The sequence below is a fragment of the Chiloscyllium punctatum genome, chromosome 5, assembly GCF_047496795.1.
Source record: "Chiloscyllium punctatum isolate Juve2018m chromosome 5, sChiPun1.3, whole genome shotgun sequence".
Classification (NCBI taxonomy): domain Eukaryota; kingdom Metazoa; phylum Chordata; class Chondrichthyes; order Orectolobiformes; family Hemiscylliidae; genus Chiloscyllium; species Chiloscyllium punctatum.
The window spans coordinates 75925205-75950672 of NC_092743.1; the positions used below are offsets into that span (position 1 = coordinate 75925205).

Below are 25468 nucleotides of genomic sequence, written 5' to 3' on the forward strand. Positions count from 1 at the left end.
ACTCATTAGGGATAGTCAACATGACTTTGTGCATGGGAAATCATGTCTCACAAACTTGACTGAGTTTTTTAAAGAAGTAACAAAGAGGATTGATGAGGGCAGAGCAGTAGATGTGATCCAAATGGACTTCAGTAAGGCGTTCGACAAGGTTCCCCATGGGAGACTGGTTAGCAAGGTTAGATCTCATGGAATAAAGGGAGAACTAGCCATTTGGATTATAGAACTGGCTCAAAGGTAGAAGATAGAGGGTGGTGGTGGACGGTTGTTTTTCAGACTGGAGGCCTGTGACCAGTGGAGTGCCACAAGGATGGCACCTTTATGCTGGGTCCTCTATGTTTTGTCATTTACATAAATGATTTGGATGCGCGCATAAGAGGTACAGTTAGTAAGTTTGCAGATGACATCAAAATTGGAGGTGGAGTGGACAGCGAACAAGGTTACCTCAGATTACAACAGGATCTTGATCAGATGGGCCAATGGGCTGAGAAATGGCAGATGGAGTTTAATTCAGATAAATGTGAGGTGCTGCATTTTGGGAAAGCAAATCTTTGCAGGACTTATACACTTAATGGTAAGGTCCTAGAGAGTATTGTTGAACAAAGAGACCATGGAGTGCAGGTAGATAGGATATTGAAGGCGGCGTTTGGTATGCTTGCTTTTATTTGGTCATAGTATTAAGTACATGAGTTGGGAGGTCCTGTTCCAGCTGTACAGGATATTGGTTAGGCCACTGTTGAAATATTGCGTGCAATTCTGGTCTCCTTCCTATCGGAAAGATGTTGTGAAACTTGAAAGGGTTCAGAAAAGATTTATAAGGATGTTGCCAGGATTGGAGGATTTGAGCTATGGGGAGAGGCTGAGCAGGATGAGGCTGTTTTCCCTGGAGCATTGGAGGCTGAGGGGTGACCTTATAGAGGTTTATAAAATTATGAGGGTCATGAATTGGGCAAACAGACTGAGTAGCCCAAAACTAGAGGGCATAGTTATAAGGTGAGAAGGGAAAGTGTTAAAAGGCATCTCAGGAGCATTTTTTTTTAAACAAAGTGGGTGGTGCGTGTATAGAATGTGCTACAGAGGAAGTGGGGGAGGCTGGTACAATCACAACATTTAAAAGGCATCTGGATGGTTATATGAATATAAAGGGTTTAGAGGAAAATAGGCCAAATGCTGGTAAATGGACTAGATTAATTTTGGATATCTAGTTGTCATGGAGAAGTTGGACCTATGGATCTGTTCCCATACTGTACATCTCAATGAATCTATTAATTGGTCTTAATCTTACACCGAATACTAAGTCCAGAGGTTCACCTCTATCAATTTGATTTTTACGCCTGGATCCTTAATCTATCTGCTCAAGAAAATGGAGCATACTTTTGACCAAGATCTTGAATGCCAGAGTTCAAAAACAAATCAAAAATGATTGGAGTCAACATGGAGACAGTAGTAGTAATTACACTGCAGGACAATTAATTCAGAGGCTTAGACTCAAAATCTAGAGATTAGAATTTTGTTTAACGGGTAGTAAATAGAAACTGAGTTTTGTATTTCTCATGCTGCAATTTAAATTAACGCATAGAATTTGACTTCTGATCTTAAAGCTTCAGATTCTTGAGTCATTGACACAGACTTTCTGCAGCTGACAGCGAGATATCAGAATGGTGTGTTGCCTCCCTGGTGCCAGGATAAAGGATATTTTGCAGAATATTCTCATAAGCGAGTATGACTAGGCCATCGTTGTACCCTTTGGTACCAATGACATAGGAAGAGGAAAGGGCAAGGTTCTGAGGAGAGATATAGAAAATTAGGCAGGAGGTTAAAAGTAGGTCTTTGAGGGTAGTAATATCTGGATTATTCCCACTGCCATATGCTCGCAAGAGTCGGAAAAGCAGGAAAGAGCACATGAATGCATGGCTGAGGCTTTGGTGCAGAGGAGAAGATTCACATTTTTGGATCATTGGAAGCTCTTCTGGGATAGAAGCAATCTAAATAAAGAATGATGGGTTGTATTGGAATTGGAAGGGGACTAATACACAAGTGGGGAGATTTGCTTGTGCTACTCAGGAGGCGTGGCCCGAAGAGACAGTGAGAATAGAGGCTGGTACAGTTGAGAAAAGGAATAAGTCAACAGATAGGAGCAAGGCAGAGAACGAAGTAGGACTAATAACTTAAACTGCAATTATTTCAATGCAAGAGGCCTAACTGGGAAGGCAGATGAGCTCAGGGCATAACTGAGGATATGGGACTGGGATGTCATAGCAATTAAAGAAATGCGACTCACAGAGGAACAAGACTGGCAGTTTAATGTTCCAGGTGCTTTACGATGGACAAAAAGGGAGAACAGCGAGGGGAAGGAGTGTGTTTTTTTTTTGTTAGGAAAATGTTATAGCTGTACTTTGGGAGAATATTCCGAGTACTATGTCCAGTGAAGTTATTTATGTAGAACTGAGAAATAAGAGAGAGAGATGATCACCCTACTGGCATTGTTTTATAGATCACCCCAATAGTGAGCAGGAAATTGAGAAGTAAATTTGTAAGGAGACCTCAGTTATCTGTTAGATAATACAGTTGTAAAGGTAGAGGATTTTAACTTTTCAAACAAAGATTGGGACTGCTACAGTGTTGAGGGCTTCGATGGAGAGGAATTTGTTAAATGTGTACAAGAAAAGTTCGCGATTCAGTATGTGGATGCACCTACCAGAGAAAGTGCAAAGCTTGACATACTCTTGGAAATAAGACAGAGCAAGTGACCAAGCTGTAGGTGGGGGAGAACGTTGGGGCCAGTAAACATTATTCTTGTTTGCTTTAAAGAAGTTATAGAAAAGGATAGACCTGATCGAAAAGTTAAAATTCTGAATTGGAAGGTCAATTTTGAAGGTGTGCTCTAGAACTTTGTGACAAGCTAAGGAAGTGGTTGCTGAGCTCCTTACTGACATATTTGTATCATTGAGAGCCACTGGTGAGATTCTGGAAGACTGGAAGCTGGCTAATGTGGTGCCATTATTTAAGGAAGATGGTAAGGAAAAGCCAAGGAATTACGGAACGGTGAGCATGATATCAGCAGTGGGCAAATTGTTGGAGGGGATTAGGAGAGATAGGATTTACAAGTAATTGGAAAGGTAAGGACAGATAAGGGAGAGTCAACATGGTTGCATGTGTGGGTAATATTGTCTCAATTACTTGAAGAACTAACAAAGGATTGATGAAGGCTGAGTGGTGAATATTGTCCACATGGACAATGCATTTGGCAAGGTTCCACATGGTTGACTGGTTAGCAATGTTAAATCACATGGAATACAGGGAGAACTAACCATTTGGATAAAAGTTTGGCTTGAAGATGGAAGACAGAGCAGCACGGAGCAGTGGGGCGGCATGGTGGCAGTGGTTAGCACTGCTGCCTCACAATGATCGGTTCAATTCCCACCTCAGGCAACTGTCTGTGTGGAGTTGGCACATTCTCCCAGTGTCTGCATGGGTTTCCTCCGGGTGTTCTGGTTTCCTCCCACAGTCCAAAAATGTGCAGGTTAGGTGAATTGGCCATGCTAAATTGCCTGTAGTGTTAGGTGAAGGGGTAAATGTAGGGGAATGGGTCTGGGTGGGTTGCTCTTCGGAGGGTCGGTGTGGACTTGTTGGGCCGAAGAGCCTGTTTCCACACTGTAAGTATTCTATATTAGCAGAGGGTGATGAACGAGGGATGCTTTTCAGAATGGATTCCTATGATCAGCTATGTGCCGTAAGGATCATTGTTGGATCCATTGCTTTTTGTAATTTGTATAAATGTTTTGGATGTGACATCCACTTCTATGTTGTAGTTCCTTGGCTTTTCCTTACTACCTTCCTTAAATAATGGCATCATATTAGCCAACATCCAGTTTTCCAGCATCTCACCAGTGGCTATCAATGATACAAATATGTCAGTAAGAAGCTCAGCAATCACTTCCCTAGCTTGCCACAAAGTTCTATAATATAATCGCAAATTGCAGTTTTCAGGATAGCAAGAAGACTAAAGATTGACAGTGCCACCTACTAAAAGTAAAACAAAATAACAGAGAGCAGTGGTTATCAATGATCCATTTGGGCAAAGAAAATCAGGCAGGACTTATACATTTAATGGTGCGGTCCTGGGGAGCAATGCTAACCAAAATGTCCTTTGGGTGCAAGTTCATTGTTCATTTAAAGTCACAGGTTAAAAAAAAGGAAAGTGAAGGAGGAGTTTAGTATGCTTGCATTGAATATAGGATTTGGAAGGTCATGTTGTAGCTCTGTAGAAAAATGGAAACATAGAAAATAGGCGCAGGAGTAGGCCATTTGGCTTTGAGCCTGCACCACCATGGAATACGATCATGCAATCTCTGTATCCCATTCCCACCCTCTCCCCACACCCCTTGAACACTGTTTAGGCTACTTTTGGAATACAACATTCATTTCTGATCTCCCTGATAGAATAAAAATGTTGTGAAACTTGAAAGGGTTCAGAAAAGATTTACAAGGATGTTGCCAGGGTTGGAAGGCTTGAGCTATCAGGAGAAGCAGAATAGACTGGAGCATCCGCGGATGAATGGTGACCTTAGAGGTTTATAAAATTATGCAATGGATGGATAAGGGAAATAATGTCTTTTCCCCAGGGTAGGGTATCTAAAACTATAGGACATGGGTTTAAAGTGAGAAGGAAAAGATATAAACAGGACCTAACGGGCAGCTTTTTCATATAGAGGCAGATAAATGTATGGAATGAGCTGCCCGAGAAGGTGCTGGAGGCTGGTACAATTACAGCATTCCAAAGGCATCTGGATGAGTGTATGAATAGGTTGAGTTTAGAGGGGTATGGGACAAATGCTGGCAAGAGGGACTTAATTTTAGGATATCTAGATGGCATGGACGAGTTGGACTGAGGAGCTGTTTCCATGCTGTACATCTCCACGACTCTAGAGATTGTAAACATTAATAGAAACCATCTGTCAAAGACAACAAGTGTGTCTGTCAATCTGCTGGAAGTGGATGCCAAAGTATTCACTACTGCAGCAGGATGCTGGTTTAGAGAGTTGTAATTTGAATATGAGCAGAAGCTTGTTTGAGGGCTTGCTCCAACACAGGCTGACTGAGGGAACAAAGTGTCAATTATTTAACTGGCTGGTAGAGTCAGAAGTTTGGTGCCAGGAAATAAGAGACAGAAAAATGATATGGCTCTGCTCTGTTATTTTATTTTACCTCTGGTAAGTGGCATTGTCAACCTTTAGTCTTCTTGCAATCCTGGAAACTGTCTATCTCTGAATATAATCGCAAATTGCAGTGTCGGAGATGTACAGCACAGAAACATTCAGTTCAACTCATCCATGTTGACAAGATATTCTCAATCAATCCAGTCTCATTTGCTAGCACTTAGCCCATATCCCCCATATCCTTCCAATTCATATAGCCATCCAGTTGCCTTTTAAATTCTGTAATTATACAAGTCTCCACTATTTCCTCCTGTAGCTCATTCCATACAATGCTTCACCCTCTGCATAAAAACTTTGTCCCATAGGTCTTTTAAATCCCCTTTTAAATCTTTTCCCCTTATTCTATGCTCTCTAGCTTTAGGGAAAAGACCTTGTCTGTTTACACCTTCATTGTTTTATAAACCTTCATAAGGTCAACTCTCAGCTCTGACTCTCTGGAGAAAATAGACCCAGCCTATTCAGTCTCTCCCTACAGCTGAAATCCTCCAACCCTGGCAAGATTCTTGTAAATCTTTTCTGAACCCTTTCAAGTTTCATAAGTCTTTCCTATAGGAGGGAGGCCAGAATTGTACGCAATACTCCAAGTGGCCAAACCAATGCCCTGTGCAGCCACTATGTGATCTCCCAATTCCTCGACTCAGTGCACTGACCAATAAAAGTATACCAAATGCATTCTTCACTATCCTGTCGACCTGTGACTCCACTTTCCAGGAATTATGAACCTGCACTCCAAGGTTTCTTTGTTCAGCAACAGTCCCTAGGACCTTACCATTAAGTGTATAAGTCCTGCCTTGAATAGCCTTTCCAAAATGCAGCAGCTCATATTTATCTAAACTGAACTCCATCTACCCATCTGATAAAGATCCCATTGTACTCTGACGTAACCTTCTTCACGATCCATTACACCACCAATTTTTATTCTTCAGCCTATTAACTCAATCAATACTTCAATCCTGCTGTCTGAACTGCAGACATGGAATCATGCCAGGGAGGGGGAAAAAATTTTGTTGGACATTCTGCTTCAGGAGACAGCCACATCCCTTAGATTGATGAACTTTAGAGTTGGTCTATTGTTAGGGAAGGGAGGATGGGACTTGAATCAGGCAGGTAAGAGTATTTAGCACAGAGTGATGGAGGAGTCCCAGTCTTTCATTTTGAACCACTGGTGCAATTTATGTGGGAAGGAGGACTATATGATAAAGGGTTACACTATTTTTATATCATGGAACAGGATATCATTTATGTGGCAAGGAGTAAAAAGCAGTTTGATAGTGGTAGAGGCAGCTAGAGATAGACTCCCTGTTCCAGACAGCATTGTCTATCAAGGTGAAAAACACTTTGTCATGACCAGAACGGCATTTGGAGTGGGACGGAGGAGATTCAGTTGTCATGTAGGAACCAACATCAGAAGAGCTAAACATTATGTAACACAAAAAAGATGAATGGCTTAGGGTTCAAATTCAACAGGACCATTGCTTCCTGGTCAAGATGACCACCTCCAAAATATGGGTCTCAACCAAACTTGGAATCACAACAATTACATCATCTGAAAACAATTACATCATCAACAGTGCAGGAGGTTTTTAGGAACAAAAAACGGTGGCTCAGTGGTTAGCATTGCTGCCTCAAACTGCCAGGCACCTGGGTTTGATTCCAGCTTTGGTGGATTTTGCATGTTCTACCCATGTCTGCATGGGTTTTCACCAGGTGTTCCTTCTTCCTACCACAGTTTAAAGACAACCATGGTAAATGTAAGGTTAAAAAGGGGTAGGGGCTGCGTCTAGTTGGGATGCTCTTTGGAGAGTCTGAAGGGCTTCGTTCCACACTGTAATAATTCTATGATTCTAACGTTCAGCAGACACTTGGGGAGGTCTAAATTATAGTTGGTAATCCAGCATGGAGGCAAGGCAGTCTCTGTAGGAGGGTCTCTCTTTCTCTCTCTGTGCACATCTGTATATTTCTATCTTTGCACACATTTCTGGGTCTGCATGTAATTGTCTGTGTTTGTGGGTGTGTATATGGAGTAGGAGGAATAGGAGTGAATTGGAGAGTGGCAATTAACTGGTACACACGCATGTGTTTGACAGAGGATGGAGGGGCAAGAAGTTCGTGCAATGAGTGAGAGGTGGGGAGAAAGTCTATAATAAATTCAAGTGGAAAAGTGTCTGCAGCAAATGAGGTGGAGGTGAAGGATATTGGTGAGTAAGGAGTGGGTATCTATTGATAAAGGACAATGGGCAATATATGCTGACGTATCCAGTAGCATCCACATCCCGTGAACAAATAAAAAAAAGTGCTAAAGCTGAAAAGACTTTCTGAACCACTGGATTGTTATATGAGCTGAGTTATGGAAATTAGAGGATTAAATCTGTGGATTATAGTGGTGTGGGAAGAGGGGACCACCAGCAGAGAAAATAAAAAGCTGCTGATATGGGTTAACTCCAATTCAAACCAGGCAAGATCAGCCTCCTCACAAATAAGATAAGTAAGGTAATCAACAGGACTGAAATGGGGGATATGGTTTAAGCAAGATTTAGAAAGCCAAAGATAAAATTCGATACAACAGAACGAATCAAGGAAAAAGCGGAGTTCTGAAGGGTCACTTGACCCGAAGCATTAACTTTGATTTTTCTCCACAGAACACTGCCAGATCTGCTGAGATTTTCTAGTCATTTCTGTTTTTGTTTCTGATTTCCAGTATGCACAGTTCTTTTGATCTTTGTCAAGATAAAGCTATCCTAGATCAAAGATTGAGATGATGAGGCAATATTAGTCGTAGAGATATACAGGACAGAAACAGACCCTTTGGTCCAACTTGTCCATGCCGACCAGGTATCCTAAATTAATCTAGTCCCATCTACCAGCAATTGGCCCATATCCCTCTATACACTTTCTATTCACAGACCCAGCCAGGTGCTTTCTAAATGTAATTGTATTAGCCTCCACCACATCCTCTAGCAGCTCATTCTATAAACACACCAGCCTCCGTGTGAAAAAGCTGCTCATTAGGTTCCTTTTAAATCTTTCCCTTCTCATCCAAACCTATGCCCTCTAGTTTTGGACACCCCCACCACAGAGAAAAGACGTTGACTATTTACCCTATCCATGCACCACAATTTTATAAACCTCTGTAACATCACCGGTCAGTGTCCTCCAGGGAAGATAGCTCTAACCTATTCAGCCTCTCCCTACAGCACATTCCCTCCAACCCTAGCAACATCCTTGTAAATTTTTTTTAAACCTTTTCAAAATTTCACAACATCCTTCCAATAAGAGGGAGACCAGACTTGCAAGCAATATTCTGAAGATTGCCAAAGCAATGTCCTGTACAACCATAAAATGACTTAACTCTTCTCCATGGACCGACCAAAGGCCAGCAAATATTTGCTGGCCAATAGACTATGCCTAGTAGTGACTTTTTTTTAAAATCACCGCTTAGAATTTCTAATTTCCACCTAAATGGATTCAGCTTTATTTATATCATCTCTAACCACCGCCCTGATGTCATCCTTAAATATCAAAGCTACACCGCCTCCACCTTCCTGTCTGGCCTTCTGAATAGTTTGATATCTTACCATTAAGGTGTATAAGTCTTGCCCTGAACTGCCTTTCCAAAATGCAGCACCTCATATTTATCTAAATTAAACTCCATCTGCCACTCCTCAGCCAATTGGCCCATCTGATCAAGATCCCATTGTACTGAGGTAACCTTCGTTGCTGTCCACTATACCTCCAATTTTGGTGTTATCTGCAAACTTACTAACTATACCTATGTTCACATATCGCCATTGAAATAAATGACAAAAAGCAGTGGATCCAGCACCGAACCTTGAAGCACACTGCTGATCACAGGCCTCCAGAAACCCAGTACCACCAGTCTTTGCCTTCTACCTTCAAGCCAGTTCTGTATTTAAATAACTAGTTCAATCCCTATTCTGGCTAACCCGTCCATCATGAAGAACCTTGTCAAACACCTGACTGAAGTCCATGTAGATCACATCCACCAGTCTGCCCTCATCAATTCTCTTCATTACTTCTTCAAAAAACTCAATCAATTATTGAAACATGATTTTCCACACACAAAGCCATGTTGATTAGAGATAATCAGTCCTTGCCTTTCCAAATATAAGTCAATCCCGTCCCTCTAACACCTTGTCAGGCTCACCGGCTTTTCCAACCATCTTTCTTAAATAGTGGCACATTGCCAGCAACCTCCAGTCTTCCTGCTCCTCACCTGTGGCTAGTGATGATACAATTACCTCAGCAAGGGGCCCAGCAGTCACTTACTTTGCTTCTCACACAGTTTGAGGCTTGAACGAAAGAATCGGGAAATCTCTTCTGAGAAGATGTGATTGTAATACAATTGCACAGTACTGCAGGAGTGCAACATTCTACCAGGTAACCTTTCAAAATAAAACCTTCAGAAGTTTTTTTTAGGCAAACAATTCTTCTAAAAAATACCTCAAAACTCCCTCTCATTTCCGGTTTAAACAAAGCAATGCTTACCATACATGAGTCAAACAAAACAAATATTAAACACAATTCTGGCTAAGTGCCCATACTCGCAAACCCAGCAGCAACACAATTCAAGCATGAACCACAAATGACACCTTAAATAGCAGTTGCGACGATGATATTTCTTACAAATTGGCTTAACAGTCCACTCAGCATATATGTCATCAATGTCAGGTGAGATTGAGACAAGGAACAGGTAGTGGGTCTTTGGAATTATCTTCCCCAAAAGGCTTTGGATGCTCAATCATTGAGCAGGTTCAAAAAACAGAAATTGATAGGTTTCAGTAAGCTAAGCATATCAAAGGAGATGGCGATTACAATGGAAACTGATCAACTAGTAGGTTCAGTAGGCGAAATAGCCTGCTCAAGTTCCAAGCCTCACTAACTTAACGAGGAACATATTTCCATTGGAGGCTGGTCAAACAAGGCGCACCCATTCATTCCGGGGATGGAGGTACTTTATGAAAAAACTTTGAGTCAATTGGACCTGTACTTGAGAATGAGAAGGGACCTTATTGAAATGCACATTATACTTAGGGGGCTTGACAGGGTAGATTCTCATGGGCAATCATGAACAGTTTAAAAAAGGGTCTCCCACTCATACAGGGGAGTATACATTTCTTCTCTGTGTCCTTGGAAGCAGTGGTGACGGATGATTTGGAGATGCCGGTGTTGGACTGTGGTGTACCAAGTTAAAAATCACAACACCAGGTTATAGTCCAACAAGTTTAATTGGAAGTGCACTAACTTTCAGAGCACTGTTCCTTCACCAGGTAGTTGTGGAGGACACAGTTGTAAGACACAGAATTTATAGCAAAAGTTTACAGTGTGATGTAACTGAAATTATACATTGAAAAAATACCTTGATTGCTTGTTGAGTCTTTCATCTGTTCGAATACCGTGATAGTTTCACTTCTTTCATGTGTAAATCACAAAATTTTTTAATATAAATGTTGCATTCGCAGATTAATTGTAACAATTGGTGCTAGCTAGACAATATGTTGAAGGTGTTAGTCCCGTGTTCTCGGTCTGTGCCATAATGTTTAGACTGATTCTAATCTAAAAAGTCAGATAACAGAGTCTTACATGAATTCATGCAGTTTTTGAACAAAGTACAATGTAAATCTGAAAGCATGTGTGCATGTGGGAGTGTGTGGGTGTCTGGCTGGGTTGGGGGGCTGAGAGAGAGAGAGTGAGAGTGAGTGTGAGCATAGAGTGTCTTAAGTCTGTGGGTGTGTGTGCGCGCGTCCGTCCGTGTGCATGTGCGCACGCGCATCAGTCCGTATGTCAGTGTGAGTGCATGTGCGCATCTGGTGTGTCAGTGTGCGCGCATCCGTTCGTGTGTCAGTGTATGTATGTATGAGTGTGTGCGCATGCATCCATTTGTGTGTCAGTGTGTGTGTGTGCGTCTTTTTGTCAGTGCATGCGCGCGTGCCCGTCTGAGTGTGTGCACATGCCTGTCATGTCAGCATGTGTGCGTGTGTCAGTGCGTCAGCGTGCACACGTGTCCGTTTGTGTGTCAGCATGTGCGCGCGCCCGTCCGTCAGTATGTGTGTGCGCGGGCACCCGTCAGTCAGTGCGTGCGTGTCAGCACGCGCGCCTGTCCGCTGTCTGTCCATGTGTCAGCATGCGCGCCGTGGGGGGGGGGGGGTTGTGGTTGTGTGCGCACCCGTCTGTGTGTTTCTGTATGTACGCACGCATCCGTTTGGCAGTCTGTGTATGCGTGCACACGCTCATCCACGCGTGTGTGTGTCAGTGGGCGTGCCTGTCCGCATGTGCGCCAGTGGGCATGCCCATCCACGCATGTGCGTGTGCCAGTGGGCGCACCCATCCACATGTGCATGTCAGTGCGCGCGCGTGTGTGTGTGTGTGTGTGTGTGTGTGTGTGTACACGTACGTGCGTCCGTCCGTGTGCACGCGTGCATCAGTGCACGGCCCATCCGTGCATGTGCATGTCAGTGTCTATCCGCCCATGTCAGAGTGTGCACGCATCCTTGTGTGTCAGTAGCAGTGTGTGCCAGTGTGTCTGTGTGTGTCAATGTATCCGTGCTTGTCAGTCTGTGTGCACGCGTGCCAGTGTGCACATGCGTCCATCTGTGCGCGCATGCCCGTCTATGTGTGTGCACCCATCCGTCCGTGTGCATAGGAATGTCTGTGTGTGTGCGCGCGTACAGTGCAATGGCGGTTATCTGTAGTGTGACATGAACCCAAGGTCCCGGGTGAGCCCCTCCCTATAAGTACAGGGTGGTGGCAGAGTAATTTAAAATTCAATGTTGTTAGACAGAATCTTGACAGATAAAAAGGTGTTGAGTGTCATGAAGGGGAGACAGGAAAGTGGAGTTGATACCATAATCAGCTACTCCATAATCTGAGTGGAGGAGCAGGTTCTGGTGCTGAATGGCCTTCAGTTGCTTCTACTCCTTATGATCTTAGATGACCTGGCATTGTATCTCAAGTGGTTTATTCAGTTTTGAGACTCCATGCCGACAATGAAAAGACAAACATTAGTCTTGGTTAACATGCCTTCAAAAATCTAGATAACTTGCTCATTTCCTCAATGTTTTGTATGGAACCTATTTACAATTAAAGCTTCCAAACATGCAAATATGGCGCACACTATCCCTTCAAAACAGTATTTTTTGTAGCAATTCAGAAAAATGTAATTAACTGCTATATCAACTATGTTCTCATAGGTGAAATTAAAAGAAACTTGAAAATGTGACAAGCTATAAGCAATTGCTTGTCCATGTGTAGCAACTCTAACAGCTGCAACTCCTGCTGTAATATCAGCCCAAGGCAAAGTACCTATCATGGACTACTTAACATATATATTCAAATAACCTTTACAGTGAAAGTTGCAATACATGCTACAGCTACTCAATTTTGACCTTGTTGTAACTACTTTTGTGGAAGTCGTCATAAATTGTTACTGTTTGTAATTTTAAAAAATACTGAAAACTATTGTTTTCATAAAGATACCCAAGGACTCCATTTAGAAAGAAACCAAACCAAATTTACTTCATATAATTACGAGCTCAAACTACTCTTCACCAATTTCCTGCTGTGAACACACACAGGACCTGTAACCACTTGCCAATGAGAAATAAAGAATAAGCACAATAACATCGCTGAACAGACGCTTATCAGGACAGACAGTCATGAAACTAATGGTCTATCAATCTAACATCACAAGGAAAAACTAAAATAAAAGCAAACAGATGGAAAATACAGACAAAAGTGCTGCAGAACCTCAGCCGGTTTAGCAGAGTCTGTGCAGAAACAAACAGAGTTAATGCTTTGAATTCAGTTTGACTCTTCCTCCAAACCATTCCAAAGCATGCAGGCAGGTAGGTTGAACAGGTAAACACATAGCATATTAAACTTATTGCCAAAAAGTGATACATATTGTTTGGAAGTACGAGGAGAGGCAAAATAAAATTAAGAATGCAACTCTGAAGTGGACAGGAATGCACCGAAATCTAAACAATTCACCTCGGGTGGGAAAGTTTCTATAAACAATTATTCAGGTTGGAATAGTAATCACATGGAAAAAGGTCCATTAATTAGGAAACATCGGTATGGATTTCTGAAGGGAAAAAAATTGTGGTTAACTAACTTATTGGAGTTTTTGAAAACAAGAAAGTAACATGGCTAACAGGGGCGGCACGCAGTGACTCAGTGGTTAGCACTGCTGCCTCACAGAGTCAGAGACCCAGTTTCGATTCCGGCCTCGGGCAACTGTATGTGGAGTTTATACATTCTCCCAGTGTCTGCATGGGTTTCGTCCGTGTGCTCCGGTTTCTTCCCACAATAGGTGCAGGTTAGTTGAATTGGCCATGCTAAATTGCCCAGAGTGTAAGATGCATTAGTCAGAGGGAAACGGGTCCGGATGGGTTGCTCTTCGGAGGGGCGGTGTGGATTTGTTGGGTCAATCTAATCTACTGATAGCTTTGATTTTCCTGATTATATATAAAAATGATTTTGATCATGGTGTGCAGAGGTGACACGAAACTTGGAAGAACAACAAACAGAGGGGCAGCATGGAACTCTAAAAGGGATGCAGACTTTGGCAGGAAGAACATTAAAATACATTAGAAAATGGAGGAAAAATTCTAAAAGGGATGCAGGAGCAGAGGGACATAACTATAACTGCACATATCACAGAGGTCAAAAAGTGCGGTGCTGGAAAAGCACAGCCATTCGGGCAGCATCCGAGGAGCAGGAGAGTCATGTTTCGAGCATATTCTCTTCATCAGGAATGTTGGGCTGAGAGATAAATGGGAGGAGGGTGGGGCTGGGGGGCAAGGCATCTGGGAACAGTGGATGAAGGTGTGGGGTGATGGCGATAGGTCAGAGTGGAAGGTGGAGCGGATAGGAAGATGCACAGGTAGGACAGTTCAAGAGGGTGGTGCAGGGTTGGAGGGTTGGATCTGCAATAAGGTAGGAAGGGAGATGAGGAAACTGGTAAAATTGACATTGATTCTGTGTGGTTGGAGGGTGCCCAGGCAGAAGATGCGGCATTCTTCCTCTAGACATCAGGTGGTTGAACTTGGCAATGGAGGCGGCCCAGGACTTGCATGCCCTTGGTGGAGTTGAAGTGGGACCTTGGGACCCGCCACATTCCTGAAGAGCAGCTTATGCTTGAAACATGGACTCTCCTGCTCCTCTAACCAGCTGTGCTTTACCAACATCACACTTTTTGACTCTGACTCTAGCATCCTGAAGGTGGCAAGACCAACAAGGAGAGCAATGAAAAAACTATTGAGTATCCTCAGTTTTAATAAAAAGGTCATGGAATTCAACAGTATCGGTAATGCTAAACATATATAAGACAGAGACTTGCTAGACCTCAGCTGGAGTACGGTGTACAGTTGTAGGCACCACATTATAGGAAAGATGTGAATGCACTTAAGAATGAGCAGAAGCAGTTTACTAGAATGGTTCTAGGTGTGAGAAACTTCAGTTATGAAGATAGATTGAAGGAGACGAGACTGTTCTCCTTGGAGAGATGCTGTCAAAACCATGAACAAGCTGGATAGAATAGGAAATGTCAGCATGGGAGAGGCTGTTCTCACCCCAGTACTCGATGAATCTAAACCCACTTCTACAGCAGACTTTAAGCCATGCATTTAAATCCTTAATTGTTTTTAAATACTTCTGTTAATTTATAGTTCAGGTAATCTTATATACAGAGGTCATGCAAATTAATTTGGCATCTAACTCCACATATGAACTATGTAGATCCCCGTTGCTTCTCCTGCTCGTACCTACATGCGCCACGAACACTAGGTTCTCTCCTTCCCACAGTAAGTTCCAGTCCTGAGTAGATGTCTCAAGGAGTCGCAGGGGCACAAAAAGTTATCCAGACTCAACAGAAATCTGCATCTATCCCCATCTTCTGTCTCTGGGTAGGACTATGTTCCTTTTTACTCCCTCTGTTTGAATGGCTTCCTGTATTGCCGTACCATGGTCAGTTCAATGATCCACTCAGTAGACTCTGGTACGAGGCCATTGAACCTTTTGGATAATTCCAAAAGCTGAGGATCTTCCAGCACTTGGATACCATTATCTGCCACACTGTTCTGTGTTTATCCACAGATGAAATCAGAAGATCTTATCCAAAAGGGTGTGAAATAGTATCTATATAACTTTAACCCGTATCCTATATTCTTGATGTATCAAGGTGTCTTCAGTCAAACCTCCACTTTGACAAGTCTAAGACAAAACTCAAGATAAGTAACCATTTAGCAAGTCTGCATTTCATAATTTAATTACAATATTATGTACCCGGTTTTAAGGGATCCCAAAGCACTCTTATTACCCACTTCCTCACAATATGCTTGCAAAATTCTCTTGTGTTTGCTTTCATATCCCATGATCTGCTACACTTTTGTTGTTCTTTAAACACTATCGCTGGTGACTGAACTTTGAAATAACTCCTTGAATAACTTCTTTCCCATTTTCGGCATTGCTTATTCAAACCTCTTCAACCAAACTCAAGTATTTCCTCGGGTGGGTTATGGGGGAGGAGGTGTTGCACAGATTTGTTAGATGGGATTTCCGTGCAGTGCTTCAATATATTTCACTTCATCAAATATGCTGAAAAAACATCCATTCAAATCTCTTCCATTCTGCAGCTGCTCTTCTGTCTTTGCCCACAATCAGAATTTTGCAGAACAGGAGGCCACTCAACACAGTATTTATACTGGCTCCCAAAACTGCTACCAGCTAGTCCCACTCTCCAGTCCTATCTCCATAGACCACTAAAATCACCACTTCCAAACATAGATCTAGCCATCTTTCAAAACCTTCTGTGGAATATGTCTCCATCATTCTTTCAGGCAAAGTATTCCAAAATTATAAGAACTGCAAGTAAGGGTGATTCTCATCTGACGCCTCTTGACATTCTTGGTATTCTGATTCTGGTAACAATGGCTTTAAAGAGGTTATTTTGTCCTTGCTTTCTTTTTGAGAGACGCTGTAAGGCCGAGGTGCTGAGCACTTCCAAGACCACTTGAGTAAACAGCTTTGGAGGCTTGGATTTTTAAAATAAAACAATGCCTGAATGGGTGTCGCCAGTTCTCTCAGATCAGGATTTCTGAGTTTTGGTTTCTCAGTAGAATCAGAAGCTTTTGGGGTCTCACCAGCATACTGGCCACTACAACTAACTACTGGAACCGACAATTGGAAGCAGCAGGAACAGAACCAATTAAGTTCCAATAAACGGAACCAACCTTCACAGTATCAGATGTTTTCTAAATATCCAAATATATAAAATCCACAGCACTACTCATCCACTGTCTGTGTCACCTCATCAAAAGAACTTAATTACATGTCAGTCATGACCCTCCCTTGACAAAGCCATGCTGTATCAAACTTTTTTTTTTCCAAATATATAAGTATGTGCAGCATTACGGGCTCCATTAGTTTTCCCACTATTAATATCAAACTAATGCGTCTGTAATTTTCTGCGTTATCCTTTGCCCCCTTCTTAAACAAATGCGTCGCATTTTCAATCGTCCAGTGCTCTGGGACTAATCCTATGTTCAAAGTGGCCAGGAAAATTTGTCAATGTCGTCACAATTTGCTCCCTTACCTTTCTCAACAAACTAGGATGCATCCCACCTGTGCCTGGTGATTCCCCTACCTGATGCCAACTTTTTTAGCACCTTTTCTTTATCTGTCACAATACTGCTCAAACTGCTGAACATTCACATTTTCAACGAAGCGTCATCAACATCTTCAAATTTGGTAAGAATGAAGCAAAATTTTCATTTAATACTGTTGCCATATCCTTTGCTTCAGTGAACCCCTTACCCTTATTCCTCACTAACATTTTAGTCATGGTATGCTTGAACAACATTTTATTATTTCTTTTTCGCAGCCTGCCATCCTTTCCTCATGCTTTCTCAGCCTTCGCCTCAAGAAATGTGTCTTGATTTTATTGCTATTGTGACAATATGTGCCTTTAAGAGGGATTTGTTTGTTCTGGTCTTTTGGAGAGATGTTGTCAACCTGGTACCAAGGTGTCTACTCCATGGAAAAGCAGAGTACAGAAGAACCTCGATTTTCCGAAGGACATGGGTGGGGAGCATTTTGCTCGGTTAATCGAATGCCAGATAATCGATCCCGGAAAACATAGGTAGCCACACATTGGATCATTACGATCTTGTTTGGATCATCCAAAATTTAGTTAATTGAATGTCAGATAATTGGAGGTTCCTCTTTGTAAACAGCATTTTTTTTTAAGAAAAGTAGACAAAAAAAGGACAAGTAGATGAAGTCAGGTTCACACAGACCCAGGGTTTTAGTTGTGCTTGGAGGTGTTAAAGTTGGGGTTTCTGGAGTTGAAGTTGCAAGATACATCTCTCTCTCTCTCTGCTGCTAGATTCATTTTATCAGTGTTCCTTCTCATGGACTGGAGAATCTAGGAAGTGAAACAAATCTGTTTTGTGAATTTGCCTTTGCCTTTGTGAATTTATGGGATGCTGCAGTTTGTGCCTGAAATATTGATTGTCCTGCTCCTTGGATGCTGCTTGACCTGTTGTGCTTTTCCTGCACCACACTCTCTACTCTAATCTCCAGCACCTGCAGTCCTCATTTTGGCCTATACTGGAACAGTTGATGAGTTATTTTGCTAATTATTCTGATACAGTTCAAGTTATGCCAATTCTAATTTTGTTTTTATTTTAACTGTGGTGTAAGAATAAAGTGTACTTTGCTTAAAGCCTAGTAGTATGACCAATCAAATCATATCTGGAACGCAGTGCCTTACAACTCGCCTTTAAATAAGTTCAAAGTTCAGGTCTAAGTTTAACTCCTTAATAAGTTGAAGGAATTTCATACGGTCCATAACAATATTATTATTATATGACATCATATCATTAATTAATTACCCATGGTACTTTAGCGTTGGATACCCCGTATTTATTATTCATGCCCTAGTCTTCTTCTGAAATTCTAAAATCCTCCCATTTTTCATCCACTATTTTATCCGTCAAAGATCAGAAGTTACATAACACCAGATTATAGTCCAACACATTTACCTGAAATCACAAGCTTTCAAAGCACTGCCCCTTCGTCAGATGAAGTGAAGAAAAGCATACAGGCACAAAATATATAGCCAGAAAGAAAGATCAATGGACAGAGAGATCAGAAAATCACACAGATAGTATAATGGAACAAAATGTGTGTTTCAATTAACATGCTCCTGATCAATTTTTATACCTCTAAAATATGATCTTTCACAGCTTGGGATTTTAATCATTTGCTTATTTTTACACTTTTCCAACTTGTGCATATTTCATTCTTCCCCCTCTCCCATTCTTACCAGAGGTTTCTCAAACTCGGTTTCTGAAGAGGTTGGTGACAAAGGGCTGACTGGACTCAATGGTGGTGAACTGTCCACACTGGAAATGTAGTCTGGATCAGGAACGTAAAGAATCTGCATGATAGCACAAGAGTGTGTAAAAGGATGATGTACTCAACAATTTAATACAAACCTCATTCACCACAATAAACTCCCTTTAAAATTAAAAGTGCTCACTGATTTACAATTCATAAATAGAATTTTTAAAACAACTGCACGTTCCACTTAATCATTTTTAAATAATATGTTTCTGCAACCACAAGTGGGAGACATGAGCTGAATACAACACAGACAAGCTGGATCAGCCAACCCTAATGGTCTGAACATAAAACTGAGCTTAGGGCAGGAGCAGAGGGGAGAACAGAGGAGTAGAATTTCTTGTTCCCTTCACTTTACCCAAGGCCCTGCTGCAAATGTAATTTATAGACATTGCAGGTAGGCCAAAAGAAGGTTCATACCAAATGCATGTCCTGCACAATTAAATGTGCTCACCATCACAATGGAGGAACAAGATTTGTAAGACTTTACTGCAAGGGAAAATTGAAAAGACTGATTTCTGGTCAAAAAGGGAAAGCTCAGGGTGGCCTGAGAGAGAGAGATCTTGATGTTGGTGAAAGGTTTTCTAGGGTAGACTTGCCCTAGAAAGGTATTTTCTACCCTTCTAGGGTAGAAAGGTATTTTCACTAATAGGACAGACCAACAGCAGAGGTAATAAATGGGTAACTACATCCATCAGGGAATTCAAAATGTCAGTAAGAATGTGGTTAGAATACAGAAGCTACTCGTAAGTAGACGAAGCAAAGCACATTGTTACGCTTAAGGGGAAGTCAATAAAAATACAAAGAAATAAATTATGCAGAGAGATGAATTTCCGTTAAGTTTAACAGCTGGCTTCACTTCTGTATGTTTTTGCTTGTTTCATGCCATATAGGAGTACCTACTCACCAATGGAGATGACCAAACACCAGCAAGCTTAATTGACAGGGTGGGAATTTGTATCTGCTTCCCAAGACAAAAGTATTAAACAATCACATTCACTAGTTGAGAAGCACTCCACAGGAAAACTCTGTCCTCAAGTTAGAGGAGAGGGACAAAAATTAAAATCAAAGGGCTAATGAAACGCTGGCATTTGTCACTGGACTAGAACATGAAAGGTGTGTTGTGATATTGCAACTGGATAAAGAACTGCGTAAATCTGATCTAGAGTAAAGCATTCACATCACAGAATACAGTGGTGTTGTGGTAATGTTACTGGACTCGTAATCCAAACGTCCAGCTCTAATGCTCTGGATCTGAGTTCCAACATGGCAGCTGGTGAAATTTAAGAAAACAACACTAAAAGCTAGTGCAGCTGGTTCATGAATGTGAAGGAAATGGTCTAATGGCGACTCCAAACACACAGTAATGTGGTTAAACGTCCTCTGAAATGGCAAAGCAAGTTCATTAAACCAATATACCAAAAGTTAAAAAGGTTGAAACCAGACAGATGATCTGGCATCACAAATCACTTTATACATCAAGCATCAAGGAACTAGTGCCAAAATCGGGAGTTGTCTCAGACTATTCAAGCAATAGCCTGAAGCAGCTAAACTCAGAATCGTACCATGTGGCCACAATATCCTAAACATCATCCCTGGATCTGTCTTGGCCTACCAGCAGGACAGGCTCAAAACAGGTGAGGTCAGAGTGCTATACAGATGCAAAGGGGTTGCCCTGGGAGTCCTCAATATTGACTCTGGATTCCATGAAGTCTCATGGCATCAGGTCATACATGGCAAGGAAGGTTCCTGCTGATGACCATCTACATATTGCAACGCCCAGATAAATGAAGCAATACTCATCCTTGTTGAATAAGTAACGGCCTTCCTGCATCTAAGCCAGGTTGACTACCCTTGACTAGTCCATGCCTTTCTAAGTGAGAACTTATCTGATCTCTCAGGATTGATTCTAACAATGTGCCCAATGAAGACAGACTAACTGGCCAAATTATTTGGCATTTCCTTTGTACCATATTGAAATAATACCAGTTTTCTGACAACTCACATGTGTCTAGAGAAATTGGAATATAATGCTCACAGAGTCAGCTCTAACTCATAACTCTAGAGAACAATCCACCTGACCTTAGTGGCTTATTCACTTTCAAGGATACCACCTCATTACGATTATTTTGGTCAATCACACTGCTCTTCTTGGATTACTATATCTGTATCATCCCAATTGTTTGGGACAATGGATATCAAAGAATTCATTTAAAAATTTTCCCATATTTTCTTTAGTTTCTTTACTCAGAGTAGTAGAGGTGTGGAATGCCCTGTCTGCAATAGTAGACTCGCCATCTTTAAAGGCACTTAAATGGTCACTGGATAGGCACATGGACGAGAATGAAACAGTGTAGGTTAATGGGCTTCAGATTGGTTCCACAGGTTGGTGTAACATGGAGGGCTGAAGGGCCTGTACTGCGCTGTGATGGTCTATGTTCTTCTGCATCTTCACACAATTTCCCTTCTCACATCTGACAGTTCCCACTTTTGCCTGAACTATTTTTTTTTGCTCTTTGGGTTTTCCTTTATCTTGTTTTTCACATCCTCCCTTTGATTTCCTTATTTCTTCTTTAAGTTAAAGCAGCATGACGTCTATCTAAATGAAAAACTTATTGCCTCCACATGGTCCACATTCCTGCATTTGTCAATATGCCTCTTGAACGTTGCTGTTGTATCTACTTTTCCCATCTCCTCTGGTAGCACATTCCAAGCACTTAGCACTCCATGTAAAAAACCTTGCCCGCATTTCCTTTCAAATTTCTCCTTTTTACCTTAAACCCCAAACTCCCTAGTAACTGATTATTAATCTACCCATACCTCTACAAGATTAGATTCCCTAGTGTGGAAACAGGATCTTCAGCCCAACAAGTCCACATCAAACTTCCGAAGAACAACCCACTCAGACCCATTCCCCTACACCTAACACAATGGGCAATTTAGCATGGCCGATTCACCTAACCCGCACAACTTTGGACTGTGGGAGGAAATCCACGCAGACACGGGGAGAATGTGCAAACTCCATACAGACAGTTGCCTGAGGCGGGAATTGAACCCGGGTCCCTGGCGCTGTGAGGCAGCAGTACTAACCACTGAGCCACCGTGCCACCCCTAATTTTATAAACTTCTCTCAGCTTGCCCCTCAAACTCCAAATTTCAAAAGAAAATAGACCAAATTTGTCCAATCGCTCGTTATAGCCAATACAGAGGAACCTCAATTATCCAAATATTGGATTATCCGAAGGAGATTTTGAGGTCTGATAGGAACATTATATGAAAGAGCTGTTTCAACCCTGATCGTATCTTTTGTTTACACCGATTAAAAACGATCTCTGCCGAGAACAGTCCAGGCACCATCTCCAATTGACTGACCACCTGCCCTCTCTCCCTGGAGTTCTACATAGGGGTGAACCCTGAACCCCCTTTCCTCAGATATTCTCTCTAACATTGTCCTGTACAGGACAAAGGTGAAACTTGGCGCAGTTAAATGTGTGGGTGTGGTGGGTGGGTTGTGGGTGTGTAGAAAGGTAGCAGTCTTACTGTACATCTTTGGACTGTGGGAGGAATCTAGAGCACCTGGAGTAAACCATGCAGACACGGGGAGAATGTGCAAACTCCACACAGGTGCCCAAGGCTAGAATCGAATGAGGGATCGTGGTGCTGTGAGGAAGCAGTGCTAACCACTGGGCTACTGTGCTACCTGGTTAATTAGATTAGATTAGACTACATTAGAGTGTGGAAACAGGCCCTTCGGCCCAACAAGTCCACACCGACCCGCTGAAGCGCAACCCACCCATACCCCTACATTTACCCCTTACCTAACACTACAGGAAATTTAGCATGGCCAATTCACCTGACCTGCACATCTTTGGACGGTGGGAGGAAACCGGAGCACTGGAGGAAACCCACGCAGACACGGGGAGAACGTGTAAACTCCACACAGTCAGTCGCCTGAGGCGGGAATTGAACCCGGGTCTCAGGCGCTGTAAGGCAGCAGTGCTAACCACTGTGCTGCACACTAATGTTTTCTATACTATCTCCAAAACATCCACATCTTCCAGAGTGTCAAACAAACTGTACCGAATATTCCAAATGTGGCCAAACTAAAGTCCTACACAGCTGCAACATGACTTGCAATGTTTATTGGTGATACCCCAATCAATGACAGCAAACATCCACCACTTTATCCACTTATGTTGCTACTTTCAGGGAATTGTGGACTTGCATACCTAAATCTCAGGTCAGTGCTTCTGAAGGTTCTGCGATTTACTGTTTACTTTCCCTCCCATTAGATCTTCAAAAACGCATCAAAACCTCACATTCGTCGAGATTAAAATCCACCTGCCATTTCTCTGCCCAAGTCACTGGTCTATCTATATGCAGCCGTGTCCTCTTGCAGTCATCATCACAAAGTGCAGCTGCCCAATTTCTTTGCGTCGGCCACAAGCTTACTGATCAGAACACCTATATTCTCTTCCTTGGTATTGGTAAGAACAGGAGTCCCAGCACTGATCACTGCTGAACACAACTGGTCACAGATCTCCAGTCAGAAAGCATCCTTCCATCGCTACTCTCCATCTTCTATGAATGTGCCAGTTCTGTATCCGTCTTACTAGCTCACCACCGATCCCCTGTGACTTCACCTTTTATATCAGCCAGCCATGAAAGACCTTATCAAAGGCCTTGAAGACATCCACTGCCCTGACCTCAATCATCTTTGTTACTTCTAACATAAGGTCACACATGGAGATGTTCACAGATAATTTTGCAACGTTCAGCACCATTTGAGACTCTTCCGACACTAAAATAGTCTGTGCCCATATGTGGCAAGAGTTGAATAACATTCAGCCTTGAGCTAGTAAATGGCAAGTGACATTCGCACCACCCAAGTGCCAGGCATGTCCAAGAAGAGAGAATCTAACCATCGTTCCTTGACATTCAATAGAGTTACAACTCTGAATCCCCAGGATCAGCATCATAGGGATTACCATTGAACAGAAACTGAACTGGATTAGCCATATAAATACAATGGTGACAAGAACAAGTCAAAAACTGGGAATACTGCAGCAAGTAATTTACTTCCTGACTTCCCAAAAGCTGCCCACTCTCAACAAGTCAAGACGACTGCAGCTCCAACAACACTCTAGAAGCTCGACTCCATCCAGGAAAAAGAGACCTACTTAATTGACACCCAATGCACCACCTTCAATATTCACTCCCTTCACTGCCAAAACACAGTAGCAGCAGTGTGTACCATCAACAAGGTGCCCTAAGAAATTCACTATGCCTCCTTTAACAGTAACTTCCAAACCTTCAACCTCTACCATCTAAAAGGAGCAGGGCTGCAGATGTATGGGAACATAACCAATTGAAAGTTCCCCTCCAAGTCAGTGACCATTCTGACTTACAAAAACATCACCATTTCTTCAGTGCCATTTGCACAAATTTCTGGAACCCCCTCTTTATCAGCATTATGAGGCAGACCTAAAGCCTAAATTAAACTGCAGCAATTCAAAAAGATGATCATCTTCTCAAAGCGAATGAGAGATGGGCATTAAATATTAACCCTTCTCCAGTGAAATAAAATTAATACAAGTTTAAGCAGCACATCTGAATACACTAGCTTAGTAGAATGTACAAGTCCAGCATGGTACATGGGATCAATGGGTTCAAATATACAATGTGCGGGTGAATTTTGTATTTAATTGAGAGGAGAATATATGATGATCTAATTGAGCAGTTTAACAAAGTGACAAAATGTTGAAGAAATGGTGGTTACAAAAGAAACTATATCCTCTTATGGACATGCTCATATCAAAAAGACAAAATCTTGAGCTTGATCATTCAGTATAACGTTCAACCAGTTCACCATGCAAAAAGTGTTGAAATGCTGAAACCTCCCGGTTGAAGATCTGGAAGTTAACCATTTGAATACTGTTTGGTATTGGTGTTATTCTTGTCTCAATCGAGCTTAGTGCATCGAAGTGCCTGATGCTGTACTTACTTACTTACAAAATACAAACTCATTTTGCAAATAACTGGAGCAGAAGATACTGCAATGTTACACTACAGTGACCACTAGTTAACTGTCAAAGTAATAAAATTAAACAGCTTGCACATCATATACAAACATGCAGTAGAATTGTATCTGAAAACAATGGTAAAAGCAATAGAATCTAGTACCTGGCCTGGAACAACTGCTCTGGCAAACAGTTTATTCAGCTGCACCAGCTCATTAGGTGCAGTGTCAAATTTGAGTGCAATACTATTCAAAGAGTCCCTTGATTCAACCTGTTAAAAAAAACACAATTTGTTAAAGACAAAATTCAGGAATTACACTTTGATGTAAAAGCAGATAGACAGCAGCATATATTTTTCTAGTTTACTATTTTTAACCCTTTTCAGCTCTCTACCACAGAAACCTAGCTATTAATCTATTTGAAAATAACCAATTCGAGATAAAAAAAAATGTAAAATAACTTTAAAGAAGTTGGCAGAGCACTTCTTTTGTTTGACAATTGTAATGACACTAATGCCTTTAAGGACCGCATTTTGTCCTTTTTTTTAAGAAATGAAGAAATATTGAGACAGAGGTGCTGAGGGATCTGCTCAAAGCCAACAAAGTAAATAACTTGTGAGGCCCTCAAATTTTAAGGTGGAACAAAAAAAAAGCAGCTGAATGGGCGGTTTTGAGTTTCCACAGAATCAGGACTTTTAGATTTAGTTTTCTACAGTAGCTCGGGTCTTATTCCTCTATTACAGGTGAAAGCTGGGGATCTCTTCTTGTTGCTAGAATTGCACGTGAGACAATCTATTTTACTGAACAAGGA

General features: G+C 41.9%; 1 protein-coding gene across 12 annotated transcripts in view; it reads right to left on the bottom strand.

The window, feature by feature from the left end:
• oxr1a (oxidation resistance 1a) overlaps positions 1-25468 on the bottom strand; it is a 511841-nt gene that overhangs the window by 173558 nt on the left and 312815 nt on the right. For all 12 annotated transcript variants that reach the window (XM_072570591.1, XM_072570587.1, XM_072570583.1 and 9 more), the window contains 2 exons: positions 24822-24929; positions 18562-18675 (listed from right to left, as the gene is read on the bottom strand). In XM_072570591.1, coding sequence (XP_072426692.1) covers positions 18562-18675; positions 24822-24929 — 222 coding nt within the window. The remainder of the gene's footprint in view (positions 1-18561; positions 18676-24821; positions 24930-25468) is intronic.